Below are 22,998 nucleotides of genomic sequence, written 5' to 3'. Positions count from 1 at the left end.
GAAACCAGTATGCGAACCCGGGATTCCCGCACCCCTTCTCTCTCTGTCCCACATGTGTGGTCAAGACTATGGAAACTGCCCTCAAAGTCCTACTTTGTAACTGAAAATGCAAAGTTTCTGGCTGGTTTATGTACACTACAGTACATGAGAGTCACCACATGGGTTAGATGCAGGCCACCCATTGGTACCTAAGTTACAAAAAAGTCATTCTTTCATGAATAAAACTGCTGGGAGGTGAAGATTTTACAACGCCCCTGACTTTAAAAAGTAAAATCGGAATGATAGCTAAAGCAGGTGTTCTTATTGCATATCTAATTTTAAAAATCCAATTAACACCAAGAGTGACTCTGGAAAGGATTTGTAAAATGTTTCTACCAAGAAGTTCTTCTTAAAAGTCTCTTGCGTGAGAAAGATCAGTCAAGGAAGTAGTTTCCATCCTACTAATTAAAAAAAATTTTTTTTAACTACTAAATATTCCTATTAGGAGAAGTAAAGAGAACAAACATCTTAGCAGGATGCAGAGAACCAGCCCCCTTGCACCCCAGAATGTCTGATGCCCCCATCATTAGCAGGGTAGCTGCCCATTTATTATCTTGATTGACAGGTTAATAAGGGACCTGGGGCTATCTTTTCAGTTTGAACACACAATCTTACCAATTACTTTTAAATTATTGCTAATCTGTCAGAAAATAACAAGCATGAGGAATAAAAATATCTGAAAAAGAGAGATGTCTGCTGAAGCAGCTCGTACTTCCGCTGCTTTAAAAGGCTCAGTTCAGAAAACTTGCCAGAATTTAGTCAATAGAATTTAGGCACTGAAGGTTTTTTTTAAGAAAAACTTGTAGTTTATAATAGTTCATTGGTTCAATTAGGAGCGAAAAAGAAGGGAGTTTTGTAATGCAATTGTCCAGCAAAGGAAAACGCTTTAAATTGGGGGATTATGTGCGCAGACCACCTGTAGGGCATTCAGAGCCCAGTTCTATGAGGCTCCAACCCCGGCTAGCTGCCTGCAGGCTGGCTAACAATGCCGGAAAAGCCGTTTAAAAGGATGCGCGCACTTGTGCCTCTGGTCTTCACTAACTGTTACACGTCTTCCTCTCCCTTGCTCTCTCTCCTTTTTAAAGTAAAAGTCCCACATCCCTTTAATGGAAGAACTTTAAGGCTCCGCGGTGGCCAATTGGTCTGCACCAAGAGGAGCCGGGCAGCAGGGAAAGAAACTTCAGACTACACAGCACATTTGGAGAGGAGAAAAGATCAAAGCTTTCAAACTCAAAAGACCAAGTTCCCTACAGATTAACCCTATTCATTTGGCTCCTCTTAAAGGAATGATGTGCTGAGCCACTGGGCAGACAGGTAAAAAGTTCGACAATTGCCAAAGCCTTCTTCTGTTTAATTCAACAGCCTTATGCTCAAATAAATTAGCTTAGTCTTGACAGAGGAACAATAGCTTTTTTCTCTAGGAAAAGCAGCACATTTGATATACACAAGCCTGGAAGGTTATTAAGATGTTAACCCGTTAGTTTAATCCCCTAAAGACGGCCTGCTCCGGTACCAGGTTGTGAAGTGACTTCTCCTGTAGTGTGATCTGTGGTTTCCAGCATCAGCCTCTACACCTCAGCAGCGCGTTCCGTCCCTGGAAGCCAGGCGTTCAGAGTCACTGATGCGAGGAACCCACATGGGGCTTGGAAGCCTTTAGTGATGTTACATAAGATAAATAAGAAGGCCTGTACGGAATTATTGCCTTGCAAAAAGTTCACTGACATACACTAAGGTGAGCTTTGTCACCCATGGATCAGAAAAGGGCTGCCATTAAAAACACCATCTTTTTGGAAGGTGCAAAAACTCAGTTCTGATTTCAGTTCAACAGTGATATTTACTTTGCTAACAACTTAAGAACTGGGGTTTAACAGGTCATTTTCTCCATGCCTAAGGTCAGCGTACAGAATGAGAAACCAGAAAAATGTCCATTTTCCAACGTGTCCTTAGCAAGCACTTTAAAGGTACCAGTTCAGAGGCGGGGGAGAGGGCAATGTTTAAATCGTTTATCAAAAGCCACTTTATTGACAAAATAGAATACTTATATTTGTTCTTACAGGGGTGGACTCTAAACTTTTTACAAAAAATGTACAGACTGTATATCTTTGAATATGTACATATTTTACACATTTTTACAATTTAACAAATAATTATATAAATACATCCTCTAATGTAAGAAACCCGTATTTACTTGGGGTGTATAATTAAGACATTTCTTGTTTATTTAAGGCATTTGCCTGGTCATTAAGAATACCCAAGCCGTGCAATCCCGTCAGGTCGCGGTCAGCCCTCCTCTAGGACGCGTGAGGAGGCAGTTTGCGCAGGAGAGAGCGGGAGGAGGGCAGGTCCCGCAGGTGAAATCTGTAGGTCTGGCTTCAAGCTCACAAACGGCAAGCGGCGAGGGCTCCAAACCTGGGGCTCCGGAAACGCAGCAGAGTCCACTCTCCTCTGCCCGCAGAAACGAGCCCCTGGCGGGAGGAGCTCCTCACACAGCAGTGGAGGAAAGGGGGATGGGTTGGGAGCCTTCAATGCCAGGTACTTTGTTCTAAGCGAGTCATTTAGGTCCCAGCTAATGGATACCATTAAGAGTTCATTATCATGCTAATAGCAATCAACACGGTGAAGGGGTGGGAACCTCAGCCCGTCGAGTGTCCCTTCGCAGCACTCGGTCTCCTCGCCCCCTCCCCATTCCTCCCGGTGCTCCTCCCCTCCGCTCAGACCTGGGACAACGGCATCTGCTTTGGATAAGACACGGAGCTGGCCGTGCCAGAGCGCCACGTCAGGCCGGTGCTGACGTCGCTGTAAAGGGAGCCCGCCCCGCCGCCAGGCCCCCCGCCCCCGCCGGCCCCCGCGCCCCCGCCGCCCCCCGGCCCGCCGACGCCCCCCGCGGCCGCGGTGCCCGCGCTCCCGCCCCCCGCGGCGCCCTTGCTGGCCCAGCAGCAGCGGGTGCACAGGGCGCGCCACGACTCGAGCGTCTTGCCCGACCAGACCCACACGCCCGAGGTGATGCCCACGACGAGGCACATGAAGTACTTGAGCATGAAGACGGCGTAGTCGGGCCGGCGCGCCTGGTCCGGCTGCAGGTCCCGCAGGCACGGGCAGTTGTGCGTGGCCTCCCAGCGCGGCCGGTTGTGCTGCTCGTAGAAGAGGCAGGCGACCACGACGGCGGCGGGCACGGTGTAGAGCACGGTGAAGAGCCCCAGGCGGATCATGAGCTTCTCCAGCTTGTGCGTCTTGGTGGGGCCGCCCTGCTGCTTGATGACCGAGCGGATGCGGAAGAGCGACACGAAGCCGGCCAGCAGGAACATGGTGCCGATGAAGAGGTAGATGACGAGCGGCGCCAGCACGAAGCCTCGCAGGTTGTCGAGGCTCTGGTTGCCCACGTAGCAGATGCCCGCCACCGGGTCGCCGTCCACGGAGCTGAGCGCCAGCACGGCGATCGACTTGACGCTGGGCACGAGCCACGCGGCCAGGTGGAAGTACTGCGAGTAGCCGGCGATGGCCTCATTGCCCCACTTCATGCCCGCCGCCAGGAACCACGTGAGCGACAGGATCACCCACCAGATGGAGCTGGCCATGCCGAAGAAGTAGACGAGCAGAAAGACCACGGTGCACAGCGCCGGGCCCGTGGTCTCGTAGCGCACGTGCTGCTCCACGGCGCCCAGCTCCTCGTACTCGCCGCGCCCGCCCGGACCGCCCGCGCCCGCGCCCGCCGCGCCCGCGCCCGCCGCCGCCGCCGCCGCGCCCCCCGCGCCCCCCGCGCCGCCCGCGCCCGGCGCGCCGCCGCTGCACGCCACCTTCTCGTGGCCCGCCACCAGGCGTACCAGGTAGCCGACCGACACGAAGAGGTAGCAGGCCGAGAGGAAGATGATGGGCCGCTCGGGGTACTTGAAGCGCTCCATGTCGATGAGGAAGGTGGAGACGGTGGCGAAGGTGGACACGAAGCAGAGCACAGACCACAGGCCGATCCAGAAGACGGTGAAGGCACGCTCGTCCTGGCTGAAGAAGGGGTTGTGGCAGGGCAGCGCGCAGTTGGCGATCTGGCCGGTCTTGACGCGGTTGTAGAGCGGGTGCCGCTCGCTGGACACGCTCACCATGGGCGCGCGGCACTGGCAGCCCGGCTCGCAGGGCGCTGCGCCGCCACCAGGGGGCCGCGCCTTCCCGCCGCCGCCGCCGCCGCCGCGCGTGGGGGGCGCCGCTACGTCCCCGCCGCCACCGCCCCTGCCGCGGGACGGGGGCCTGGCCCCTGGCGGGCGGCCGTGGCCGCTGCCTGAGGGCGGCTGCTCGCCGGGAGGCGGCGGCGGCAGGCGGCGCGGCGGGCTGGGCGCGGCCGTGGTGAGGTCGGTGCGGTTGTAGTCCATGCACAGCGTGTCGGGGTTGCCCTGCTCGGGTAGCCGGTCGCAGCGCATGCGGTCGGGCCAGGCGAAGCCGTACTGGCGCATGAGGGGCGCGCAGCCAGCCTTCGCGCGCTCGCACACCGAGCGACAGGGAGGCAGGGGCTTCTTGTAGTCCTCCAGGCAGATGGGCGTGTACATGCTGCACAGGAAGAACTTGAGGTCGGGCGAGCACTGGATCTCCACCAGCGGCCAGAACTGGTGCACCTCCAGGCCCGCCTCGTCCTGCGTGTCGTGGTTGAACTGGTTCGGCATATAGGTATAGTTGTAGCCGATGCCCTTGCACAGCGGCACGGTGATCTCCTGGCACGCCAGCTCCTTGGCCGAAGCGGCCGCCGCGCCGCTCGAGCGCTGCAGCAGCGCCAAGGCGGCCAGCAACGAGGTCACTTCCAACAGGTAACCCCACTCCATGCTGCGCGCCTCGGCCCCGCGCCCTTGCCCTCCAGGCAGCGCGCGTAGGGGCGCCGGGAGATCCGGCGAGAGGGCCAGAGAAGAGGAGAGCGGGTGTCCTGCTGGTCTCTCTTCTGCCTCTCCCGGGAGCGGGGCTGCCGGTAACCTAGTCCCTTCTCGGGACGCGTCCGCACGGCGCGGTCCGAAGCCTGGGCAGGGGCGGGCCGCACCTCCCTTCCGCCGCTCCGGGGAGACGAGGGCGGCTGCAGGCGTGCAGCCCAGAGCCCGAGGGTCTCCCTGCTCACTCCCGGCCGAGCTCAGCCCTCGCAGAGCAGCGTGGCTGGCCGCGGCTCATCGTCCCTCCCTCGCTCGCCTTCTCTCCCGCGCGCCCGGCCACTTCTCCGCGCGGCGCCGGCGCTGGTGACTTTGCCGGGCACAGAGGGCGGCGGCGCAGCAAGTTTCCTCTCGGGCCGCGGTGCGCAGTCAAGATGGCTGGGCCAGGCCGCTCCGCCGCCGGGTCAGCCCCTGCGGCTCCCTCTCGATCCCCGGGGGCTCATGCTCGCCCCCAAAGCCGCGCCGCTGCCTCTGGAGTTCGGGACCCGCCTCCGCCGAGGCCGCCGCCCTCTCTCCCCGGTGTCGGCCCCTCGGTCCGCCGCCGGGACTGACGGACCCGCCTCCGGTGAAAGTCCGCGCCGCGCTCCGGCCAAGCAGTCGGCCGACGTGTAGAAGTCCCTTTCTTGCCAGATACGCGGAGCCAAATCCAGACCAGAGGGCGGAGCGGACACCTGAGCGGCGCGGCCCGCGCCCAGCCGCCGCCGCCGCCGCCGCCTCCTCCTCCTCGGCGGGAGCAGCGCCCTTCACCCAACTTCCCGGCTCCGGCCCCGCTCGCGCCGCCCGGCCGGCTCATGAATATTTATACGGCGCGGACTCAGTCTCCGCCCCCGGGCGGACGCGCCAATCGCGGGGCGGCGGGGCGGGGCCTACGCGCTCCCAAGGCTCAGCCTTCCTTAAGGCGGTCCGGCGTGTCCGCGCGGCCATGCGCGCTTCCTGCGGATGGGGACTTCTCCTAACCTTGGGGTTGACCGCAGAGACGGGGCTTGGCCTCGGCTGTCCCCGGGGCGCTCCGTGCGTCTGAGGTCTTGGTGCCATTTCACTGAGTCTGCACTTGGGGTCTGGCGACGGGGTTTTAGGCAGCGCGCGCTTTCTAGGCCCGTTTCGAACAAGTCAAGCTCTGCCTACTACTTTCCCCGAATGTGGGGGCCCTGCTGGCCCCGCGGGCACGCGCGCCTCCGTGAGCCGAGGCGGGGGAAGCCTGGCTGCAGGCGAGCGCGCGGGACCTTCCCGCGGGGAACCGGGGCAGGGGTGCCCTTCTTGGGGTTCGCAGAATGATGGTCTTTGAGGCTTGAAAATACGGGAGGAGTGGAACGACGGCAGTTCGTCCTGGACGGTGGGGCTGCACCGGGGGCGGCCCGGGAGCAGGGGTCCGGGAGCCCAGCCGCGGACCCGCGAATCTCCCCCCGCCTCTGCTGAGTGTCTGGGGGAGCCTCAGTTTCCCTACCTGGAGAGTGGGGTAATGGTACAGATCTCAAAGGGGGTTCTGATAATTAGGTGAGAGAAGATACATAAAGCAGGCGGGACACATTGCTTCCTTATGAAAAATAATTCCCTGTCTCCTTAAAAGGATAAAAGGGCTTATGAATAGGACAGACTGGAAACACGGCGGCTGGAGTCTCTCTCTTCGCCTCGCACTTTTGGAACATATGTACGCCTATCCAAAGTTCACATGTTTTTGCCAGAGCCTCCTTTTCTGCCGGAGGAGGCGGTGCTGCGCCCTGGCGCGGACGCGCGGACACGTATCCGCGATCCGCAGCGAGCGGAGCGGGACCCGAGCTGCTCTCGGCGGCCCCTTGGGACGCGGCCAGCCAGCGCTGCCCCCGCCGCTGCGCAGCCACCTTAAGACGGGAGGAGGGGGGCCGAGGGGCCGGCGGCCTGGCAGGTTCATTTACGCTTGTTAGGGCGTCCCAGGGGGTTGTCTTTCTCCGAGAATGGAGTGTTTATTTTTTAATTGATGTGCTGTTTCATTTAGCGCTTGTATGGAACTCATGCTGGGGCTGTAATTACTGTAATCTCGGGAACAAGCATTTCAGTTAGCCAGGAGGGTGGCAAAACGCGTTCCCTCTCTCCCTCTCTCCCCCCTCCCTCTCTTCCCTCTCTTCCCTCTCTCTCTGTTGCGAGATTTTTGCTGATTGTCAGATTTCATAGCAAGACCGAGTAGGACTAGGGAGCCAAAGTTGTGGAGGGTGTGGGCACAGAGAAGCAGAATTACAGGTACAGTTGAGGCCAGCTCCACTTTCTGGGGGTGGGGGTGATGGTAGTTGGTGGTTATCTGTTTAAGACCAATTCTCGTCACGAAACAAACATAACTAGCAGCATTTGTATATTGCTTGAGCTAATGGAATCTGTCTTCCTCCTGTTTTCTCTAGCTTAGTTAGCAACCTCTTTAGGCGCCACACTCTAAACAGACAGGCGGAACCCCCCACCCCACCCCCGGCCCCCGGTTTTTGGCAAGTTCTGTATTTTGGCCAAGAATTCTAGGCATATCCACCAGGCTGTAGTTATACCCCTATCTTCCACCGTCTTTTTCTTTTTCTTCTTCTTCTTCTTCTTTTCTTTTTTTTTTTAAACTGAAGTCTAGTTAGAACCTCAGCATACTGAAAAATAACACTTCCTTCTCTCTTTTGTTTTGGAAAAACTAAACTCCATAGGAATCAAAAATTCAAAGGCTTCAGAAATATTAGCTGATTCAGCAGAAAATGATCCCTTCGAAAATGCAAAGGCTCAACCTTTACTTGGCCTTTTTTTTTTTTTTTTAAATCAATTCCTGTCTCCCCTCCTCCTAATCGGAACCCCCTTTTATGGCTGGTTGAATGTAGAGGGTCACCTGTCTCTTTTGGTGGTACCTTGTTCATAGAGGGTCATTGTCCAGAAAGTTCGACTTCGCAGCAACAACAGGTAATTTCTGGAACACCAGTTCTGAGGGCAGTTGAGAGGCAGGTCCCCCTTGTAAGGACCGGCCTGGGGCTGCGTTGCCCGGACCACAGATGGGAGGGGCTGGTTTCCAAAAGCAACACAGGCGGGGAAAAGTTCCTACTGCTTTTCTTCAGCAGGGAAATGTCAAATGGTGAAGTTTAGAATTACACCATATAAATTTACTAGAATTAGGTAAAAACAAACTGACATTTGAAAATTGAGGCTGAAAATAGTTGATTTTGGCTTTTAATTGGCTTTTAAATTTTCTTTTTTATTTTGAGACAAGATGAAAGCTTTGATGATGTGGAATGTGGAATTTTTCGGTAAGTATATTAAGTTTGCAGGGGAAAATAAGCAGACAAAACTTCAGAGCTTTCAAAAATTGTGGTATTTGAAGGACCTAACTGAGTTGCGAGATTAAAACTATTTGCCCAAAAATCATTAAAAATTTACTTTTGAGAGAATATAAGGATGGCATTTAAAATTTACCATTAAATTAAATGGCTACTTGACAATTTTTGCGAGCAGAAGAGACCAGGAAGCCAGTTAGTGTGTGAAAGACAGTGACTGGCCAGCTAAAAGCAAACCAGAATCATTTATCAACATGGCCGCTAAATAATGATTTTTTTCTTTTGTGTGTAAAGCAGCTGCTTTTTAAGGGAGGGGAAATAGCTTTAGTAGTGACATAAATGAAGTAGGAAACTTTCTGGAGGAATTTCTGAACAGATGTCTTGTTACTGAGTAGCCCACAGCTTAATAACATAAACAGTTGAAGGCATGAATTAACTCAGAGGAGGGGATGTTTTACCAAACATTGGATACTAAGTTAGATAGGAGGCTATTGATATAGTGTATATATTGTTTCCAATTTAAGAAACTTTGGAGCAATTATGTTTCAGTGGATTTTGTTTAAAAATCCAGCATAAAACTCTTGAAACAAGAGTGAGTCTAACATATACCAATAAAATGATACATTCCAGAGATTAAAAAGAGAACGCTTTAGTAACTAAAGCAGTTTCTTAGGCATTGTATAAAACAACAATTGTTTCTCCTAAAAGCTTATTTTCTTTCAGTGCTATATTTCAAGAGAATAGAAATGTATATATATATATAAAATCAAGTACTATATTTTTGGAAAATATAAAACTGTATTGGGTAATATTGGGGTTTCTTGGTGTTTTTAAGCCTGTCTTTCAAAGGATTATGTCTTGAGTCATCCCCTCCATAGATGGAAGGGAAGGTAGAGGTTAACTGGTCTTGCTTCTGTCTCTACCAGAATTAAAATAGGTGAGATTATTTTGAAACTCTTTCATATTACTGTTAAACTCTGTTAAAGGTCTTCCTCTTCTATTTTGTCTGCCACAAGGAAAACGATCCTGTCAGAAGGAGCTACTCACTGCTGTGTCTGCTGTAACAAGGCTAAGTGGGATGGAAGGAGATAACCGAGACAAATGTGTGCCACTGGCCAGGAATCAGGTTCTCACTTGACATGTGGCTGCCATTTTGGAAAATGGCAACTGCACTGTCATTGTTTAATTTTATCATTATTCTATAATGTGTCTTAAAAATTGATAATTGTTTCCCTCATTCACACTGGAATATTGCCCAGATGCGGAAACTCTTGTGATATAGGATGCATTGTGCATGAGTTTGAGAACTTTTAGGTGCAATAAAGACCTCCTAAGTGTAACTGGTTTAGCCAAGAAGGACACTTAATTCATCTCATATGTCAGTGAATTTGGAAACAGGAAGTTCCACCATTGGTTCATTCTGTGACTCAACTGTGTGAGGCCTGCAGCTCGCCTTCTAGGCTCTCAGCTTCCCCTTTGGTTGCAGGGTGCCTGCCTCTGTGGAGTCGGCATGCTTCCTGGGACAGCTGCCAAGGCAGGAAGAATGGCAGGACTCCCCCTGTGCACCTCTGCCCTTGGAAAAGAAAGTCTGCCCCAAAGGCCTTTGACCACCTTCCTCTTAGGTTGCACTGGTCTGAACCAGCTGTAGGCTGTGGTGGGCGGCTGGTGACAGGTGGGCTCTTGTGGCAAGGAAGCCAAGGAGGGGAAAGTGACTATTGAGCAGACGACAGTCAGCCACACGTTGCTCTTTGAAACGAACTTTCAAGCAATATCATTGAGCCAACATGCCTAGTCTTCCAAAGTGTTTTGTTCAGGGCTGTGAATTAAGTATGATCTAGATCCAAGAAAACCTTGATATCTACATTTTTTTCCTTTTGAAGATCACACAATACAGTTCTCTGACAGTTGGCGTGAAATAAATGTCGAATGGTTTACTACTTGTTTTATTTATAATATTATAAACTGCGTAGTGTTTAGTTCCTTACTTCCTTTTTATTAAGCCCCTCCCCTCGTTTTGGGAGACTTCCTTAAAAATATTGACACAGGGGCCCCCCTGTGGCCAAGTGGTTAAGTTCACATGCTCCGGTTCAGCGGCCCAGGGTTTCGTTCGTTCGGATCCTGCGCACGCATGTGGCACCGTCATGAAGCCACACTCTGGTGGCGTCCCACACAGCACAGCCAGAAGGACCTGCAACTAGAATAGACAAGTATGTACTGAGGGGCTTTGGGGAGAAGAAAAAGAAGATTGGCAACAGATGCTCAGGTGACATTCTTTAAAAACAAAAACCTTGACACAATTCTGGAATTTTAGTTTTCTTTTCTCTTTGTCAAACCAAGTGACTTTTTTTATATTGAAAAAATTAATTATAATGTAGGAGAAACTGTATTGAACCCCATCTCTGAAGGGCTTATGGGTGTGAAAGAACCTTTATATCAAAAAAATTTTGGTGTAGGCAAGAGTTTATTTCAGGTAACCGTTTTAAAATGATGGTCTGAAACAATAATAACATTCACGTTAGTAATACAAATAATAATTATGAGGGCACTAAGGGCTTGGGGATGGTAGAGATGAGAATGGCATTTCTCTCTATTTTATGTTTATTTTTGACCCGATTCAGGTAAACAGGTGGAATTTTTATTTGAGAGCTGACATCACTTGATTTTTTTCTGGTGCAAGTCTTGCTCTTAGAAGCAGATATACTTCCATAGGATTGACTTCATAGTTTATAAGAAGCATAATTTGTAATATAATAATTTATAAAGATAAAAATTTGATGCATTAATGTGTAGAATTTATTGAAATAATATCACAACATTAATATAAATTCCTGGCATACATTCTCAAAACACAGTACAATAGGGTTCAGTTTGAAAAATACCTAGTCTAGGATGTGTTCAAAATATCCTGGTAAGTGAGATGAGCAGGATATAGACCTATATGGATGAGTCCAATTATATGATTATATATGCATAGAAAAAAGACTAGAAGGAAGTTCATCCAAATGTTACCTATAGTTATGTTTGAATTGTATTAACTAGGAGTAATTTCCTTCTTTTTGTATAAAGATCTGAATTTTACACTTAGAAAAGTTATCTTGAAATAACCCTGGACTTAGCATTTATTATATATTGTGCTTTTTTTTAATTTTGTGTATTTTGTCTTTTCTCCTTACATGGATCAAAATGACCAGAGAGCAAAGGCCACGTCTTAGCTCTCTCTTTTTCCCACACGGATTCTGGACCAGGTATGACGATATGCTGTCTAAATACATTTGAGCTGATCCACAGATTGACTTGCTGTTCTCAGCTTTGGTTGGGTTCTCTGGTTCCAGTGCTCCAGAGCTGTCCTGCTGACTGAGGATGTGTGGTTTTGGATGGGATGAGGGGGGAAAGGAAGGAGTTTGTTCTTGGGGGACTACAGAATTGGCGTTAGAGGCAGGACTCTAGGTGGTGCCAGCCTTTCCTGTCCTTGGCATAGTGTCCAGTTTTGCCCTAGGCTGATCCAGCCTATCACCCGTAACATTAGGTCATCTCCATGGTGTTACAGATTGACATACCAAACTATTTGAATGCTTCTTTTTACTGGTTATGGGTAAAGTCAAAGTTACTGAAGAAGACTGCAGCAGTGGTGGAGGGAAGATGGGCTTTGGGTCAGGCAGTCCTGGGGGCATTCCAGCTCGGTTATTTGCTCCCCGTGGGGACAGGTGACCCTCAGTCTCTCTGAGCTTCCCTTCCTTGAGCTTAAAGTGTGGAATGACTATTATAAGAGTCCCTCCTAGGTTGTGAGTGTTAGAGGAACTAAAAGTGTGAAAAGGCACCCAGCACAGTGCCTGGACACTAATGCCCGAATCGAGCTTCCTAAGAGTTTACTCTTAATGTACAGAGTGATAGGAAGTGTACCCATGACCACAAAAATCACACAGAATGAAGTTCTCCTGATCTTTCACTTCTCCACGCATGGGGGGGGGGTGTTCCCTGGGGGAGGGTCTCAGCAGAGCTGGGTGAAAGCGTCATGGCATTTTTTATGACTTCGCAGCAGGCTCATGCAGCATCCCTCCTGCTGTCTTCTGTTGGTTGAAGCTGTGAGAGGCTGCTCAGATTTCAGGGCAGAGGCATGGATCTTCCTCAAAATGGAAGGAATGTCAAACATTTTGGGGGCTGTATTTTAAAACTGCCACACCAACTAAATGCCAGGTCCTATGTTAGGTGTTCGGGCTATAAAGATGGATGAGACTTTGTGTTCATCAGTGTTCTCCAGAGAAGCAGAACCAGTGTCATATATATAATCATATGTATCATTGTGAGGAATTGGCTCATGCACTTATGGAGGCTGAGAAGTCCCATGATCTGCCATCTGCAGGCTGGAGACTCAGGAAGGCCAGTGGTGTGGTTGAGTCCAAGTCCGCAGGCCTGAGAAGCAGGGGAGCCGATGGTGTAACTCTTAGTCTGAGGGCAGGAGAAGACTGATGTCCTAGCCTGACCAGTGGGCAGGACAGGCAAGTTCATCCTTTGCCTTTTGTTTTCTTCAGGCCCTCAATGGGTTGGCTGATGCCGACTCACATCGGGGAGGGGAATCTCCTTTCTGAGTCCACTCATTCAGATATTAATCCCATCCAGAAACACCCTACAGACACCCCCAGAAATAACATTTAGCCAAATATCTGGACACTCTGTGATTTAGTCGAGTTGACACATAAAAGTAGCCGTCACACACATTCTCTCTTTTACAGGGAACTCTTATGGGGCAGCTACCGATACGCAACTAGGATGCCACTCTGTAGAAGTATTTACAAAATACACACAAGTAACGTCAGGGAACAACTAAATGTGTCTAAAAGAGCAAGGAAAGGCCTTCACAGCGTTTTTGAAGAATGGTCAGGAGTTCACTGATTTGAGGAGGGTGGAATGTTCCAGACTTTTGCCAAAGCATTTACAAATCATGAAGATGAAATTACCTTTGCATCTGTTACATCTGTTCATGTAACAGCAAGAGCTTTTCTTGAACAGAGACATTTTTACTTGTATTCAATCAGTTGGTATACTTTGACTTTTGATGAGGTTACATTTGGGTCTTCAGAATTCAGTATCTGTTACTACGTTTTCAGCTTCTGGTAACAGGAAGCTCACCTATGGTGGCTCAGAGGACACGTGATCTCACATTACCTGGGATCTGGAGGTGGGATGGCTGCAAAGTTGGTTAATTCTGTGACCCCACGATGCCCTCAAGACCTAGGTCCTTTCCATCTCCTTTCTCTGCAGCCACTGTGTGTTGGTTAATTCCCTTCATGGTTCCAAAATGGTTGTAGATTGAGGCTCACGTCCTCAAATACCAATGTCCAGAGGCAGAAAGGGGGGCATTCTTCTCCCTGTGTCTCTTTTTAAGAGCCAAGAAGACTTTCCTGGAACTGACTTCCTCTTGTTTCTCGTGGCTCAGAATTGGGTGACCGGCCACATTGCTGAGCCCTGGCCTGCCAAGGTGGGATCACTTGAATGAAATCGGGGCTTTGCCAGCAAGGAGGAAGGGTGGGGAATAGCCTTGGGTAGGTAACCAAGGGTATCTGCTTCAACCGTGAGGCCTGTCACCACATGGTGGGAGGCCAGTGTCTCTTTGGGTCTAACTGCTGCCATCCACAGTCAGCCTGTAGCCCATATGGTAGCCTTTGAAGATTTTTATGCCCTTTGTGTGTTATCAGCAGAGCTTAAGTCTTTTCTCCTCCTCCTTGCCCCGTAGCCACATGCACGGGGATCTATTAATAAGGTTCCAGTTACTTCTTTCACTAGAGCGAGCTATTTTACTTAAGAGTGTAGTTTATTCCTGCTTTCAGAAATCCAGTTGGCTTTCGGGCCCCTTGGCAAGGCCAGGTTGGAGAACAACTCTGTCTGGCAGGACAAGCTGGGTGGTTTGTAGCGTTTCCTCTGTTGCCTGTCTCTCCACAGACTCCCTGCAGGGTAATTACTTGAAGGAACACCTTACCAAACAGCTGGGAAGCATGACTAACAAGGACTGCCAGAGATGAGAATTTATTTCTCACCTGTGTGGTTTCCCGAGCCTGGCAGGGCTGAGTAATGACCAGCTTGCCATCGCCCGCTGAGAGTGCAGAATCCAGGGGAGCCAGGTGGGGGTTCTGGCTTGTGGCTGGATCCCACTGCCTGCAGCTAGTGCCCCAGACCACCAGTTTCTTGAGAATCACGCCTCCACGGAAGTACTCAAGTTTACTTGTTCTTTACCTTTTCTCTAGCATTTTGTGTCTTTACTCAATTTTCCTTTCTGCACATTATTCCTATTTATACCATTCATAGTTCTCAGGAGAAAATTTGTGACCTCTTGACTGAGCGCTGCTTCTGTATTGATCTTGGTAATTGCCTTTCTTCTGTAGGTGCTAGTCCAAGAGGCTCCTGGCTTACAAAATCTTGCCCACAAACCTTTTAGTAGAATGTGATAGCTGGACTTGTTAGGATGGGACTGTTTCCCCAGGAGATTCCCCTGTCCTCCCCAAGGTGAGCCAGATTGCCCTGGGTGGCTGTTTACATTACACATGTGCTCCCACTCCTATTTGCTCAGGCTGGGTCTCAGTAAGCAACTGCCACTCTTGGGGGAGAATCTTGTCTTTAGATATATTGGCTTTATCATGTTCTGCTACTTTTGGGGGCTGAAAGGGAAGGATTCCTGTTTTTGCTTTTTGGTCTATTACTCTGTTGATTATTAAATCATCATGTTTTCCAGTTGGATCCATGTGGTCTCTGGATTCCTGTTTCAAAAAAATACGTCTATCTCCACAGCTGTGGTGGTGTCGTCTCTTCATTTTGTGATGTCTTTGGTCTTGTCCTCCAGTCTTAAATAGAATGGAAGGAATCTCTTTATGTTTTATCTGTCAAAAATCTGAAAGGATTCATTTTCTATTAGGATTCTATTGGAGTTTGGTTGCCTTGTGGTAATAAAATGCCGAGGTTTCTGCTGGAAGGTAATCCACTGAAATTATACATCCCGATTTTTTTTTTTTTTGATTAGAGTGAAAAATGTGGGTATAACTAAACAGAATGAATCCTAACCTATAATTCATAATTGCAGAATGATGAATGGGAGCCTTGTTCCTCAATCCCCCACGTGGGCAATAAAAACTGTGCTTAGAAAATGAAAAGTTTGGATTCTATGCTAATGGTTACTACGGGGAATTGTCACTGCGCTTCAGACGAGGAGTGACCAGAATGAGGAAGGGACGTTGTGTGATCTGCTGCACACTGGGATGTGTTGAGGCTGCTGAGAGGAGCCTGGCTGGGCAGGTGCGAGTGGAAGAGAATTGTTAGCTACCATTACAGCATGCCTTCGATGCGCCAGGCTCCGGGCTTGACCTTTTTTAATATCTAGGATGTTTTGGCAAGTAGTAACAATTAACCCTACTCAAACTGGCTCATGCAAGATGGAAATTTATTCTCTCACATAACAGGAAGTACAGAAGTAGGGGAAAGTCCCAGGTCAGGTGATACAGATTTTCAAAAATAGCATCAAGGATTCAGGTTCTTTCTGTGTCTCCATCCTGCCTCCCTTAGGGTGTTGGCAGTGGTGACCTCAGGCTCAGAAGATGGTTACAGCAGCTCTAGGCTCCACCTCCAGAGACAACATCTTAATGAAGTACAAGAAACAAACAACGGGGCTACTTCGTTCTTTCTCCTCCTTGGGAGAAGGCGCCTTTCCCGGGAGTCTCCTGGAAGGCCTCCTTGGCTGCACTGGGCTGAATCCCTGTTCCTAAATCAACAGTTGGGAAGAGGAGTGCAGTTGCCACAATCGGCTTAGAGCAATCAGGTCCCCCATCTCGCGGAGCTGTGAATTACTTCATCTTTCTCTGAAGTGTCTGGCCATGTGGAGGGAATACCTGAATAAAATGAGGGTTTATAAGAAAGAAAGAAGGGAAGTGGAGATGGATGTTGGCTAGGCAGCCAGCATTCTCCTACATGACTGTATCCATCTCTATCTTTATCTTCCTCTCTATCTTTTACAATGCCTAAGCCTCATGGAAAATCTGCAAGGTAGATATTAAAAGGCGTGTTTTACAGATGAGGCTTATTCCAGGACCGCATATTATAGCACAGTGTTTTCAAACAGTGGAAGCCTTTCTTCCAAGCAAATCTTGCATGAAACTACAATATATAAACAGGTAAAAATATATATAAGTTCAAATGATGAAATGGACAAGAAAATCAATTTAAGAAAAACTCAAGCTATTTCGATGAGCACAAACTTTTGAAAATATCAGATATGGATGATATTTGTGGCATCCTACACACACCCAAATTCAGAAAAAAGTCAGTGCTGGCCCATACCTTTCCTAACCAACGTCTCCTAAGAAGTTTGGATATACGCACAGAAAGGATGCCAGCAGCCTTATTCTGAGTGCTTCACATAAATGCTGGTCTCACAGCACAATCACTGTATTGGGGGTTTTCAATGTGTTACACTGTATACGTAGTTTTGGGGAGTGTCTTTTCCCCCTTCTTTTTTTTTTTTTTTGAGGAAGATTAGCCCTGAGCTAACTGCTGCCAATCCTCCTCTTTTCACTGAGGAAGATTGGCCCTGAGCTAACATCCGTGCCCATCTTCCTCTACTTTATATGTGGGATGCCTGCCACAAAATGGCGTGTCAAGCGGTGCCATGTCTGCACCCAGGATCCGGACTGGTGAACCCCAGGCCGCTGAAACGGAACGTGTGCACCTAACCGCTGCATCTCAGGGCTGGCCCTCTTTTCCCCCTTCTGATATTTCCTTCCTTGTGAAGCATCTCCACCGGCACAGTGCTCCTGGCTGCCCGCCCCTCCCCGGCACCCCGCTGGCCTTATTCAGCTGCGGGTTTGGAGGCCTCTGGCGTGTGCCTCACAGCCCTCCCTCTCTTCTCCACTCTCTGCCCCTCCGCAAGCTCTGTGCCTTTAGGGCGAGGCCTGCCTCTCCCCACGGCTGCCAGTGACCTAGGGCAAGGTCTGAAGTATTTCAAACACATAGAAAATAAAGGAAATATGCAACAAATATGCAACCCATAATTAATGTGTTAAATTTTGACATATTTGTCCCAGATCTCTTTTATTTTAAATAAATAAAACTTTACAAATATGGCTAAAATCCCACACCCCATCCCCTCTCTCCCCAGAAATAAACACTATCCTAAAGATGATGTGAATCGAACCCTTGAATATTTTTGCACTTTTTATGCATACAGATGTGTACATAAACTATATAGTATTATTTTGAATGAATTTTTAAATATTTTACAAGTGATACTGTACCTATCATTTTATAAATAGCTTTATATATTGCTTAATGTTGATCTGGTTAGCAGTTTTTGGCTGATCATGGTATTCCATTGTGTGAGTGAGCCACACTTTTTTCCCTACTGCACTCGCGAGGAGCAGTTTGGGGAATCCCACATTTTCACTAGCATACTTAGTGTTGCAGTGAATATCTTTGTTGATGTCCCCTTGTGCACAAGTTCAGGAGTTTCTCTAGAGTGGATATCACATTTCTAAAGTAGAAATTGAGTGGCTGACTTGTAGAGTATGCTTGATTTCAAATTGTCTGAATATGCTCAAATGGCTCTTCAAAGTGGTTGAACCAATTTATGTGCACACAGAAAATGTACAGAAGTTTCTGATTCCCACAGCCTCACCAACGCTTGGGCGATCGGACTCTACCAGTCTGATGACTTTACAAAGGAGACTCATTGTTTTAGTCACTGATGAGATTAAACACATTTAATATGTTTTTTGACCATTTGGATTACCTTTTCTACAAGTCACCTCTTTTTCTTTTTTTTTTAAGGTGTGCTTTTTTTTTGGTGAGGAAGATTGGCTCTGAGCTAACACCTTTTGCCAATCTTCCTCTTTTTGTCCTCCCCAAAGCCCCAGTACATAGTTGTATACCCTAGTCGTAAGTCCTTCTAGTTCTTCTATGTGGGATGCCGCCACAGTGTGGCTTGATGAGCAGTGCACAGGTTTGTGTCCAGGATCCAAACCTGTGAACCCCCAGGCACTGAAGTGGAACACATGAACTTCACTGCTACGCCAGCAGGCAGCCCCAAGTTGCCTCTTCTTATTCTTCATTGTTTGCTCCTGTGTTGTGTTGCCTTTTTTGTTTTGATTTGAGGAAGTCCTAAAAATATCTTGGATAGTCGTGCTTTATGCTTTTCTTTTAGTCTATGGCTTATCTTTCTATTTTATTTATATCTTTGGTAATACAGAATCTTAAAATTTTTAATCTGCTCAAATTTGTCAGTCTTTTATGTCTTTTTATATCTCTTTTGTCTAAGAAATTCAGCTCTAGCATGTAAAGTTATGATGTGCTATTTTTTCTACAAGTTTTGAAGCTCTTCTTGTCATATTTAGGTTCTAATCTATATGAAACTTCTTTTTTGAGATTTGTGTAAGGCAGGTATCTAATTTTATTTCTTCCCATGTATATTGCCACTTAAGTGAGCACAGTTATTGGATAGTCCATTTTTTCTCTTCGTTTGTAATGTCACCTCTAGTATATAGCTAGATCTTACATATACCTAGGTTTGTTTCTAGGGTCTATCCAGCTACATTGATCTATTTTCTGTCTCTGCACTAAGAAGATATATTTTAATTACTATGGTTTTATAAGCCTTAGTTTCTAGTAAGTGGGGATCTTGATCTTCTCCTTCAAAATTATTCTCTCATTCGTATCCATTTTCTTCCAAGAATTTCAGGACCACTTTGCTAAAAGATCTGTGAAAACTCTGTTGTATTTATGTTTTTGTTTCCCCATTATTCCTAATTTGTACCATTTGAATATTTTTCCTAAGTAGTCTGCCTAAAGTTTGTCCATTTTTTTTGGTCTTTTCAAGGAATTTGTTTTTGGTTTTGTCGAATCTTTCTAATTTTTATTATAAATTCTTTTTTGAACCAAGAATTATTCAGAAATGTTTTTTAATTCTAATTTTTGTCACATTTTGGTCAGAGAACATGTTTGGTATGATGTAGATCTCTTTTGATACTGGTTTATGGCTCAGTCCGTTATCAATTTTTGTGTATTCCATGCGTGGTTGAAAAGAAAATGATTTCTCAGTTGTCTTCAGGGTCTTAATGACCAATTTAATCAATTATTGAGAAAAGTAAGTTAAAATCCCCTACTAAAATTGTAAATTTCTAGGTTCTTTCCAGTAAATTCATTAAGTTTGTTGGTTTATTTATTTTGAGGCTATGTTGCTAGGTGCAAAGAGGTTCAAGATTGTTGTATTTTCTGGTGAATGTTCCTTTCATTATTTGGCAATAACCCTCTTTATCTCTAATCCTCTCTCCCCCTGAAAGTCAGTTTTGCTGAGGGCTATATGTTTGTATGAGTTTTTCCAGTTATTGTTAGTATTTTTCAGATATTTCCTGCTCCTCCCCCTGCCTAATTCTTTCCTTTCAACTTTTCTGTGTCATTATGTTTAAGGTGAGTCTCTTGTTAAAAACATGTAACTAGATTTTCAAAATATAATCTTTAAGTCTCTGTATTTTATTTGGGAATTGTAGGTTTTTTTACATTTATTATGATTAATATTATACTGTATTTCAGCCAATCTAAGCTGCTGTTGATTGTAAGACGCAATATTATTTTAGTTACAACAAAGAAACAAAAATATAGTGCAGCTAAACAGTGATACAATGCTTATTTTGAAAGGATTAAAAGAGCTCTTTTTTAATTATAAACCTTTAAAAATCATATGTTGATCTTATGCATAAATATAAATGAAATAAATTAATAAAGTCATTTCTAAAAACTGTCACATTCAGAGTCTAACTCTTCTCAATTGGTGTTTGACTCAGGGTCACCACGGTTTGTGCTTTTCCAAGCCGTATCAACCTCCATGCTATCAAGAAGAGCATTTCTCAAAAGAGCTGAAAGCCATTAGAATCAGCTCTTAAGCTGGCTTTGCAATTATGTAGAACAAACCTCTTTTTGAGTCTAGCTTTGGGAATGTTGTTCAACCTGTTTGATTCACACCTTCTCACTCCCCACAACTGGTCGATTTTTAAGAGTTAAAATGCTGCTCCACTGTTGTCGTCAGCGTTTTCTTCTGAGATGCTGACACCCATTATGTAGGTTTCCATGCTGGTGCTTTTGACGTTCGTGTGCTTGTAGTCATTGCCATCTGTGTTGTGACTGTTGCATGGCCAACAGTGACTGTAGAACACCGTCAATTAAAATATGTGTTCTGATCTCAGAGATGTCAAAATGTGAACACATGCAACTTAGAATTGCTGACACCTTTTATACTTTGTATATAAAGACATAAGGGTTATTTTTATGCTTTATTCTGCTTTCTCTTTGACATAGCTTTTTTTTTTCTGGAATATTTTACCCCCCTTTCTTGCCTTCTATTGGATCAAGTTTTCTTTACTTCCCTTTACTGGACTGGAAGTTACATGTTTTAATTTTTATTCTTTTTCAGGATACTTTAAGTTTTTAACATCTATATTTGACTTGATAAAGTTTAACCAATATCTCTATTTACCTCTTTAGTAATTCACTGAAATGATTGACTCTGCGCCCTCCTCATCTATGTTGTTGTTTTCTAGTATTATAGTTCCCACTTGTTTTCAGCCATCCAAGTTGGCTATCATCATCATTATTATGATGACTTTTTATGATCAATATTTACCCAGTTTTACCCCCACCTCCAAAAGTGTCCTTCCTTACCTTTACTGCACATCTCTTCTCTTCAAAACATACTGCTTCTTCCTTTTGAATTCAGTTTCCTTCTTCCTGAGATCTGTCTTTTAGCCTGAAAATGTCTGTAATATGCCCTCACTCTTAAATGACAGGCTAACCTGATATAGAGTTTTGGTGGTGGGGGGAGGGTTATGTGGTTTCTGGTGCCAGGTGCATAGTGTAGATCAGATTCTCAACCTGCCCACGTTCTGTTTTAAAAATAAGCTCCTGGTCATTGCCTCCTGCGTAGGTTTGTAGGCTTTTCTACCCTCTTCTGCTGAGGTGGAAACCTCTCAGTGGCTCTGGCTTCATTCCATGTGTCAGCCCCACTTGTTGTGGGGAGGGGCCCGCTTCCCTGCCTTCTATCCCCGTCACCCCCCAGCGTTCAGGCCCCTCTTTACTGCTGGCTGTTGGAAAGTTCTCTTTCCACCTTCTGAGTTCAGCTCTGCATTACATATTTATCTTGCATTTCTAGACGTTTTGTGGCAGGAATGTTTTGCATTGGCCCAGTCTGCTTTTCTGTGGACCCTCTGAGAATACTGCATTTTTGTTTTCACGCTGTGTTTTTAAATATTCAAAATAGTTAAGACTATATTGAAAAATTGAAATTTGAGTTTTTGGTTCAACTTCTGGTTCTGTGGAAGCTTGGATTTCTACAAATATGATCTTTAAATCACTGCTCTATTGTATGGCTTTGAAATCCATAGTTAGGTAACTGCCCGGGCACGAGATCCCAGGCCCATGGTGGATAGAACAGACTGCAGGCAAGAAGTCCCCCCTCGAGGTTTCCAGCCTATGGCAGTTACACACCTGAGGTATCAGAAAGTTATACCCCATGGCAAGTCTGGGTTGTCACCTCCCAAAATAGCTGATGTGCGTGCCAATGCACTTCTCCAAGCTGTTTATTCGTAGCTTAAGAGTCTGTTTATTCGTAGCTTTAGATAAGAAAAAATGGTCTGGGAGGGGCAGAGTAGTTAATCATTATGTAGAAAGAAGAGAGAATATCTTTTTGTATGATTATTGGCTGGTTGTATTTCTTTTTCTTTCACATAAAAGCGAATTTACCTCATCATTTTTCTATGACATGATGTCACGGAAATGAAAACTCCATAGCTTGCTGGTATGATGGTAAAATGGTGTAGCCAATTTGACTCTGTCTCTTTCAGTCAGTTAGCTTTTGCTCTGTAACAGACCATCCCAAAACTCAGTAGTTCAGAAACAGCAAACATTTTTTATTTCTCATACTTTTGTGAGTTGGCTGTGCAGTTCTAGTCTGGCCACTCAGCTTGGGCTGGGTGGTGTAGGATGGCTTCAGTCACTTGTCTCGGGGTTGGCAGGCTGGTTGCTCTGGGTTGGCCTCAGCTGGAACGTCTTGCTCCTCTGCTCTCATCCTCCGGTAGGCTAGCCCAGGCTTCTTCACACGGTGACGGCAGCCTCACAAAGAGCAGCGAGAGAAGGCAAGCTCACAGCGCCAGCACCTTTTAAATCCCTGCTTGCATTACGTTTGTTAGTGTCCCATGGGCCAAAGCAAGTCATATGATGGAGGAGGGGAATGTCACGTTGCGCAAGAGTGTACCCGTAAGGGTGGAGATAACTTTTTGGCCATTGTTGTAATCTACCATATTAGAAAATCGATACACCCTTTCCGGTGTCTCTGCTAGAGGAGCACTGGCACGTGTGGCATAGAGTATAGCAGACATATACGAGGGTCTCTTTTTATACTAGAAGAAGGTTGGAAACTGCTGAAATACACGTTAGTTGGGGAGTGATAACAAAAAATTCTGTGCTATTGACTACCACAAAGTAGTTAAAGAGAATGTGATAGTCATGTATATGAATCGAAAAAGACGTATTTTTAAGTGAAAAAGCCAGTTGCTGAACCGTACACAGTTCATACCTCCCAACACACACACAAAAACGAAATTCCTGTGGGGACCCCTACATCCTGTCACATCCAGCGTGACAAGTGTTCAGAAGTGTGCACGCTAGACTGGGAACAGAGGTTGCCTTTGCAGAGGGGGTGGGGTTGAGTAGTGGTCAATAGGAACTTTCACTTCATTTTTTTTGGTATCGTTTGTATTTTTTACAAAATTAATGCA

General features: G+C 46.8%; 1 protein-coding gene and 1 long non-coding RNA gene across 3 annotated transcripts; one reads left to right on the top strand and one right to left on the bottom strand.

Annotated features, from left to right (window-relative positions):
* Positions 1 to 2,038: 2,038 nt before the first annotated feature.
* Positions 2,039 to 5,701, bottom strand: FZD8 (frizzled class receptor 8). Its single transcript, XM_070601885.1, has one exon. It carries the CDS (start codon positions 4,839 to 4,841, stop codon positions 2,751 to 2,753), a length of 2,091 nt encoding a protein of 696 aa, XP_070457986.1. The 5' UTR covers positions 4,842 to 5,701; the 3' UTR covers positions 2,039 to 2,750.
* A 146-nt stretch (positions 5,702 to 5,847) lies between these two features.
* LOC139080556 (uncharacterized) lies at positions 5,848 to 22,132 on the top strand. 2 transcript variants are annotated; one of them, XR_011535147.1, is made up of 3 exons: positions 5,848 to 7,832; positions 8,137 to 8,173; positions 9,217 to 22,132. It is a non-coding gene; the product is annotated as an uncharacterized lncRNA (long non-coding RNA). The 2 variants fall into 2 exon arrangements; XR_011535146.1 differs by having other exon boundaries at positions 5,848 to 8,173.
* Positions 22,133 to 22,998: the final 866 nt, after the last annotated feature.

This window comes from Equus przewalskii, chromosome 30, assembly GCF_037783145.1.
Source record: "Equus przewalskii isolate Varuska chromosome 30, EquPr2, whole genome shotgun sequence".
NCBI lineage: Eukaryota > Metazoa > Chordata > Mammalia > Perissodactyla > Equidae > Equus > Equus przewalskii.
This window is presented reverse-complemented; position numbering and strand designations above follow the sequence as displayed.